This window comes from Anolis carolinensis, chromosome 3 (assembly GCF_035594765.1).
Source record: "Anolis carolinensis isolate JA03-04 chromosome 3, rAnoCar3.1.pri, whole genome shotgun sequence".
Lineage (NCBI taxonomy): Eukaryota > Metazoa > Chordata > Lepidosauria > Squamata > Dactyloidae > Anolis > Anolis carolinensis.
In genome coordinates this window covers 161,482,060-161,490,898 of record NC_085843.1, presented here as the reverse complement: position 1 = coordinate 161,490,898, position 8,839 = coordinate 161,482,060, and the positions used below count along the sequence as shown (strand labels likewise).

The window sequence follows — 8,839 nt, the reverse complement described above, 5'->3', positions numbered from 1 at the left end:
AAGAGATGAGCACCAACCCCCAGAGTCAGACATGACTGGACTTAACATCAGAGGAAACCTTTACCTTTTTACCTACTTCCAAAATATCCGTTTGGAAGAGATGCCAGTCTTTTTTGGTTGCTTGTTTGTTTGTTTGATGGCCCTCTTTGAAATCCCAGAGCTCTTTCCTTGTGGGAAAGAAAGCTGACCAAAGCCGTGTGGAGATTGAAGCCAAGCCGGGACCCATTGCGGTGTGGCTCCTTTAAGGAGGCTCCCCTTCCCGTTGCCGCACATGCTCAGCTCTCCTTTGTGCGGTAGTTTCCCCTCTCTCTTCTCGTGCCTCCAGCTCTTTGGCAAAAAGCTGGAGAGAGAGGAGGTGGGAAAGAGAGAGAGAGACGAGGCAGGCAGCAAGCAAGCGCCGCTTGGCTGGGCTGCCGCTTCAGAGCACCCTCCTGTGCCCTGAGAGAGTCTTCGGTGCCCAAAGGCGCCCCGCCGGGGCAGCTGGGGAGGGAACTTTCTCCTCCAAGAAGCAAGCCTTCCTTTCCCTCTCTTCATCCTATTCCTGCTCCAAGGAGGCGGAGTAGGAGGAGGAGAAAGAGGAGGAGGGATGGAGAGCCCCCCCTTCCTTTCCCTCCAGCCACTCGCCTCAGAAAGCAGATTACAATTAGCCTTTTAAAAATGGCTGCTTCCAAACTGTCAGCTGGGACAGGAGAAGGCTTTTAAGTCTCCCTCCGCCTCATTGAGGAGGAGGAGGAGGAGAAGGAAGGGGAGGACTGCCTTCCTCTCTCTGCACAGTCGGGTTCGGGATGCTGGGAGGAGGCGTCTGCTGCTTCCTTTCCTGCGACGCCAAAAAAGAAGGACTGCTGAGGGGAGGCTGTTGAGTGGGGGGAAAAGGGCGGGCTGGGTGGTTTCTTGGCTGTGGCTTCTTTCGGGGGGTTCAGCTATCGTGAGGAGGAAGCCAAGGTCAGGGGAGAGCCCTGCGTTGATGGCAGCCGGCGGGCCATGAGCCCTGAGGACGAAGAGGAAGAGGAGGCGGGAGGAAGGCCGGCCTTTTCCACCTGAGGGAAAGAGAGAGAGAGGGAGGGAGACCCCCCTTCAGGTGCTGCCAGGAGCTCTCTCTCCCCTTCCATAAATTGAACTCCTTCTCCTCAGGACGCCTCTTTTTCTCCTCGCCTTCTGCATGGAGTGTCCAGGCTTGTTTTCCTCCTCCTCCTCCCAGGAACTGGGTTAATCTGCCTGCCTTTCTCCTTGGATGTGGATGGAACCACTGAGGAAAGTCCTGCGCAGGATGGCAGGCCCGCCTCTGCTCTTGGGCGCCTGGAGACCTTTCTCCTCCTCCTCCTCCTCTTGCTGCTTCTCCTCCTTCCTGGAGATGAATACCTGGCTGCTCTTTTACGGATTACTCTACCTGGTGCTCTATGCCCAAGTCTCCCAGGCCAAGCCTTGTGAGAGGACCTCCTGCTTCGCCGGGCGATGTGTCAACTCCACCTGCCTCTGCGACCAGGGCTGGGTGGGAGACCTGTGCCAGCATTGCCAAGGCAGGTTCAAGTAAGTCCTGCTCTCTTCTTGATGCTACTGCCAGCCTTCTTTCTTGCCTGGTTGTTGACCTCTTGTGAAACAAAAAGTAGCAGTGAATGCCAAGGATCCCTAGATTTTGGTTGTCATGAGAAGATTGGGAATTCTCAGAGCAATGGGTTGGGTGGGAGATCTGTGCCAGCATTGCCAAGGCAGCTTCAAGTAAGTCTTGCTCTCTTCTTGATATTACTGCCAACCACCTTTCTTGCCTGGTTGTTGACTTCTTGCGAAACAAAAAGTAGTGGTGAATGCCAAGGATCCTTAGATCTTGGTTGTCATGAGAAGACTGGGAATTCTCAGAGCAATGGGTTGGGTGGGAGATCTGTGCCAGCATTGCCAAGGCAGCTTCAAGTAAGTCTTGCTCTCTTCTTGATGCTACTGCCAACCACCTTTCTTGCCTGGTTGTTGACCTCTTGCAAAACAAAAAGTAGTGGTGAGTGCCAAGGATTCTTAGATCTTGGTTGTCATGAGAAGATTGGGAATTCTCAGAGCAATGGGTTGGGTGGGAGACCTGTGCCAGCATTGCCAAGGCAGGTTCAAATAAGTCTTGCTCTCTTCTTGATGTGACGACCTTTTCTTGCCTTGTTGTTGTCCTCTTGCGAAACAAAAAGTAGTGGTGAATGCCAAGGATCCCTAGATCTTGGTTGTCATGAGAAGATTGGGAATTCTCAGAGCAATGGGTTCAAATTACAGGAAAGGAGATTCCACTTGAACATTAGGAAGAACTTTCTGACCATATCAGCTCTTTAACAGTGGAACCAGGGCTGTAGTGGGGGGGGGGGGTAGGGGTTCAACCCCCCCCCCCCCCAACCGGGTTTACTCATGAATTTTAATTGGTTAACCAACTTGCTGACTGAAAGGTTGCCAGGTTCGGATCCGGGTGTGGAGTGATCTCCCACTATTAGCCCCAGCTTCTGCCAACCTAGCAGTTCGAAAACATGCAAATGTGAGTAGATCGATAGGTACTGCTTCAGTGGGAAGGTAACAGCACTCCAAGCAGTTATTCCAGCCACATGACCTTGGAGGTGTCTATGGACAACACAGGCTCTTCGGCTTAGAAATTGAGATGAGCACCAACCCCCAGAGTTGGACTTGACTGGACTTAAATGTCAGGAGAAAACCTTTACCTAACCAAATCCCCATGAGTGTCCCCTGAAGTTTATCTGAGTGTCCACTGAAGTTTTTCGATGGAGCCTGATTTTTAAATTATTTTGCATTATAGAACTAGTCTTCATGATTCGCTAAAAAAAGTTTCAACCCCCCACCCCCGAATTTTTTTATAGCTTTGGCCCAGAGTGGAACTGCCTATTTACGTGACTGCACATCTCCTCAAAGAATCCCTGAGCTGCTGAACTTACTGACTGATAGGTCGGCGATTTGAATCTGGGGAGCGGGGTGAGCTCCTGCTGTTAACCCCAGCTTCTGCCAACCTAGCAGTTCAAAAACATGCAATTGGTACAGCTCCAGTGGGAGAGTAACAGCGTTTCATGCAGTCATGCCGGCCACAAGACCTCGGAGCTGTCTACGGACAACTCCGGCTCTTTGGCTTAGAAATGGAGATGAGCAACCCCCAGAGTCGGACACAACTAGACTTAAGGTAAAGGTTAAGGTTTTCCCCTGATATTAAGTCTAGATTTTGAACAAGTTTGCATGTTTTCGAACTGCTAGGTTGGTAGAGGCTGGGGCTAATAGCGGGAGCTCAACTAGACTTAATGTCGGGGAAAATCTTTAACTAACCTATCTCTCCTTATGAACCTGTTCAGACTCTAAGATCAGCTGGGGAGGCCCTCCTTTAGATTCCACCTTCCTCATAAGCGAAGTTGGTGCGGACGAGGGAGAGGGCCTTCTCATAGTGGCCCCCCCAACTTTGAATGCCCTCCCCAAGCAAATTAGACAAGCACTAGCCCCCTCGTAACTTTTAGGAAGAAGTTGAAAACTTGGCTGAGAGTATCAACCACTCTATCAGACAGGACCTGAATGATTATTAGAACTATCATTTATAATTCTGGATACTCTGATCATAGGAATTGGTCGGTTTTAAATGGCATTTATATACTGCTTTTAGAGGACCTTATATTCTTTTAAATTGTTTATTTATGTTTACATTATTGTGCTAGTTTGTTTTTATTAATTGATACGTGATTATTGTCTGTTATTGTACTCATTTGTTTTGTTGTAAGCCGCCCTAAGTCCCTTCAAGGAGAGGAGGCAGGATATAAATCAAGCTTATTATTATTGTTATTATAATTCTGTGCCTCGGAGTGTGGTGGCAGCCCCTTCCTTGGATGCTTTTAAACAGAGGCTGGATGGTCATCTGTCAGGGATACTTTGATTGTGCTTTCCTGCATGGCAGGGGGTTGGACTAGATGGCCCATGTGCTCTCTTCCAGCTCTATTATTCTATGAATCCAGTAGGATATTCTTGTGGCTTGGAAAAGAATCCAGTAGGAGCTTATTGTGGTTTCTTTAGGGATGCTCACCTGCTTTTAGAGGACCTTATATTCTTTTAAATTGTTTATTTATGTTTACATTATTGTGCTAGTTTGTTTTTATTAATTGATACGTGATTATTGTCTGTTATTGTACTCATTTGTTTTGTTGTAAGCCGCCCTAAGTCCCTTCAAGGAGAGGAGGCAGGATATAAATCAAGCTTATTATTATTGTTATTATAATTCTGTGCCTCGGAGTGTGGTGGCAGCCCCTTCCTTGGATGCTTTTAAACAGAGGCTGGATGGTCATCTGTCAGGGATACTTTGATTGTGCTTTCCTGCATGGCAGGGGGTTGGACTAGATGGCCCATGTGCTCTCTTCCAGCTCTATTATTCTATGAATCCAGTAGGATATTCTTGTGGCTTGGAAAAGAATCCAGTAGGAGCTTATTGTGGTTTCTTTAGGGATGCTCACCTTAGTGTGATGTATGGTGATGGTTTCCCTTAAATAACAGCAATGTTAATTATGTTGAAATATTTTCCACAAAAAGGTTTAGCTTCAGTTTTTCTACTTCCAGAAGAGCTTCTTGATTAAAGAGCCTGCTATTAATTTAGAACCATCTCTTATTTTTTAAAGATGTATTTATAGTATTTTTCGTCATTAATTGCAGGAATATGCGTCTCCTAAGTCTGAAAGTGACCTTGGACAATGAGTTTGCTCTTCTATGTTGGTTCCCCCCCCCCCTCACCTAGATGGGAAAATGGGAGAAGCAGTATTTACTTCTATAAAATGATCTGAAATGTTGAAGTTGATATATAACATTGTAACAGCTGACTGGTAATAGGATAGCATTAATGTGAATATTATAGTCACTTTAGCAGCTGGAAAATATATATATTAAAGGCTGATCTTTAAGTTAATAACTGCATAGAACTGAAATTCTACATGCACTGAGATAATTTTTGATCCCATTTCAAGTAGACGATGAGCAGTTTTCTTGAGAGATGGACAAAAAGGTTTTTTCCCCACAGAAAGAACCCTGAATTTTGTTGGAGAACATAAATGGTGTTAGTGAATGAGGTAAATATGAATGATGTCCTCAAAGCAATGAGGTCAAGAAGTTCATATTTTGATAATCAGGCTTTTTGCTTGTCTCAGGACAGTGCACTGAATGAGTTTTTGCTGTATACCCTATAGATGATCTGACAGTAGCTGGTCCTGTTACTGATAATAAGCCATGTGTTTAACTGGTAATGTGATTTTCTATCATGGTGTTCGTTGTATGCTAACCTCTAACTGGATGTCACTTGGATAATTTTTTGTTATACCATGTCAGACTTTTAAGTGATGACATATGTCATGCCCCATAAAATAAAACAAAATGCACAAAAGAATGATAGCTTTCTTAGATAACTAAAATGCACAAAAGGCATTATGCAAGCTTTTGAAGCTTAGCTGGCTTCTTCACCAAGTACAAGGTGTTAAATAACTATAAAGGAGAAGAAAAGTGATGGTGTGGAAGTCATAGGTCTACATTTTGTATCAGATTATATCAGATGAGTAATGATTATAATGATCAATATGCAACGTCAGTACGGTCTCAGAGGTAGTTCCTTGATTATTTGGTATTAAAGGATTCCTTTAAACATACATCATTTGCATGAGTAAAGTGAAACTTGAGAGATGGCATATTTATCAATCTCTCTGTCTAGGAGTAATAAGTACATCTAACTGACCCCCACCCACATTGACAAGTAAGAATTATTAGGCTGTATGTTGAAGCCACACTTCTCCATTCACAGAATAAAAATAGTGTTCTCATTATGGGAGCCTGAAGATTTCCATTAAAATAAAAGTCCTCCTGTCATTGCCTCTTTTATTTCTAAGTTTTAAAAAACCCTCTTATAATGTTCTAGATGTCTGCTGGATTTGAGAAACTGATTTGGGATTCCCTGGAAACCAAATATTCAGAGGGAGTCCAGTAAGAGAATCGTGTCCTGATTCGTGTTTTAAGTAGTATTTTGTTTATGTGACTACTGTCACTAAAAAAAATTCTGCATTTGGAGAACACTAGAGTGAACCTGATGAATGGATATTCATGGCCAATATTGAATATAAAATGACTGTGTACTTAGGAATTGGTGTAACTCACATGGAGAGTTCATAATGGAAAGAGTTATCTCAAAAATAAGGACACAAATAGAACATGGCAGGATTTTCTGTTTGTGACAAGTTTGGGTATCTAGTATTGACATGGAAGACATTCAAAACTATTCTAGCTTATATATTAAAAGGGCTTTTGTTAAGATATCATTTAATCAACTAATCTAAATCCAGCAACAATTTATGAATATAAATCTTTATTTTTCTAAGATGTTTTTATGTGGGTATACTTAATATGTTTGGCAGTGTGATTCATAACCTGATTCAGCAAAGTCCTTAAAGTTTACCTAATTGTTTTCTGGTTTAGGAACTACTTCCCCCTCCCTACAGTTTCTATTTCAATTTAGTGTCTCTATCCCTCCCCTCCATTCCTTTTCCTTCATAACTGTGTCTTTTCCTCATTTCCTTTCTTTCATATCTGTTTCTTTTCCCAAATTTCCTTTCCTGCCTAGCCCTCCTAGGATGCATCTACATTGCAGAACTAATGCAGTGTGACATTATTATTATTATTATTATTATGAACTTTATTTATACCCTGTCTTTCTCCCCGTGAGGAGAAAGCCCAATATAAAAGTTGCCATGACTCAATGCTATTCTATCCTGGGATTTGTAGTCTGGCAAAGCAGCATCATTTTTTGTCAGATAAGGCTAAAGACTTTGTAAAACTACTGCTCCCAGGATTCCATAGCATTGAGACATAGCAGTTAAAGTGGTGTCAAACTGCATTGATTCTACAGTGTAGATGAACCCCAAGGAAGCTGAGGCAGGATAAACGGAAGATGCTTTATAATGGAAAGGTTATCTATGTCTCTGGCCACCCCTGGAGGAGGGGGAGGTGGCACTCCCTTGCACACTAGACAGCAGCGTGCGCTGGGCCTGTTTCAAATTATATACAAATTCAGTGTAAGAACAAACTAACATAATCCAGGCACTGTCTATACATAATTTAAATTATGTTGTTTGCATTGGATCACATAGTTTGTTAAATATTTTAGAATAAGTGGAAATTTGATTTTAATACATTTGTGCCGTGTTCAGATTTCACTTATAAAACATTCAGTTCAGAAATATTTTGAAGAAATAGGTGTAGTGTGTGTAAACTTAATGTTAAAATGTTTGATTAACTAGTGAAGATTTCTTTTATGAACTGTCAAGAATTCAGTAAACATAAGCTTTTGTTCTTATTCATCTGCTATTGTACACAGTCCTTCATACTGAGAGGTTTAGCACATAGTCCATCACATTATGGCATTCATGTTTGACAATAGCAAACACCACTGGGATTGACACTAAGAAAATATCACACTTGGAAATTTGGGTGTTATTCATTCTCATGTGAGTTTTTTTCCTTTGCTGAAAAAACAGTAACTTAGTAGGTAGGTAGACATCAGCCATGATTGATCAATCTTGGTAAGCATGTGTCAAAGTTAATTGACTGATTCCATGGTAACCTAGCATTTCCTCTGCAGGGAAATTGTTAAAATGGTACAATTATTCTTTAAATGCTGCTCTGGGATGGATTAAAGATAAATGGTAACGAAGAAACAATTGGGGTTCAAAGCAGTAAGAGATTTGCTATTTGTCTCTTCTGTACAAACTGGCACACTATTGTTAAATATTATGCTTCTAAGCTGCACCATTCTGCTGCCAAATGTGAACTAGAGAGGGCCTTTCCAGAACTGAATGAACTGATTAGCATACAAACTGGAGTGAGAAAATAAAAAGACCCTGAAGACATGGGTTTTTGAAGCACATTGACATAGAAGATATTGATATCGTATGTAAAACAGAATATACAGGTGCCTTTCCTACTTCTGTTATGTTGTTCTGATTTCAAATAACTGACACTGCTATTCTTTACTTGTTTTATTTATGTTTGTGGTATGCAGTGTGTGAAGGAAGCAAAGGTACTACAGCATAGATTGCCCTTGTCTTTGCACTAAATTTTTGGCCCCTTCCTCACCACTGAATAAAATCCTACATTATTGGCTTTGAACTGAAGTATATGGCAGTGTGGACTCAGATACCCCAGTTCAAAGCAGATATTGAGGGATTTTCTACCTTGATATTTTGGTTTATATGGCTGTGTGGAAGAGCCTTTTGACTTACAAATGTAAGGCAAGCACACTTTTTTGCCAATTCTGTTATGATTGAGCCTCATGGCTCTGTTTCTGACAGACGTGGGCGTAAGACTCCTCGAGAGTCAGATACTCTCGAGGAGCGAGAGAGAAAAAGACTGCGAGACATATTTGCAGCACCATCTGACGAAGAGTCTTTCGAAGGGTTTACGGAGAGAATGGAGGAGGGGCTGGTTAGCTCAGAGGAGGATGAGATGGATTGGACTCGGGTAAGGGAGGAATTGGGTGCCACTGGCCATGATGGGACAGAAGATGAATGGGGACCTTCAGGATTAGACCCATGGCTTAGCTGGAGGGATGGGACGGGATCCACAGCTGGAGATGCTGTTGGGCGTAGTCAGAGGTGTTCCAGCTCTGACGAGGAAAGTGATGAGGAAACGCCCGGGTTAAGGAGGACAGCTGACAGTGATGAGGATTTGTAACTGGCATAAAATGGGGCTTGGGAGCAATTGCAAATTGCGTTGGGCAAGGTAATCTGGGCAAACGCTTGGGATCCGTGTGTGTGTGGGACGCTTCCCTGAAGACTTGTGTGCTTTCCTGTGCTGAGACGTAAGT

At 43.1% G+C, this 8,839-nt stretch overlaps 1 protein-coding gene across 4 annotated transcripts in view; it reads left to right on the top strand.

Moving 5' to 3' along the window:
* Positions 1-318: 318 nt before the first annotated feature.
* Positions 319-8,839, top strand: part of atrnl1 (attractin like 1) — a 786,325-nt gene continuing 777,804 nt past the window's right edge. The window contains exon 1 of one of the 4 annotated variants that reach the window (XM_062977303.1): positions 319-1,527. In XM_062977303.1, the coding sequence (XP_062833373.1) occupies positions 1,232-1,527 (296 nt within the window). In that variant the 5' untranslated portion in view covers positions 319-1,231. Of the gene's footprint in view, positions 1,528-2,032; positions 2,095-8,839 lie in introns of those variants that run through there. The other 3 variants (XM_008114826.3, XM_003223502.4, XM_062977302.1) reach the window with 3 other exon arrangements.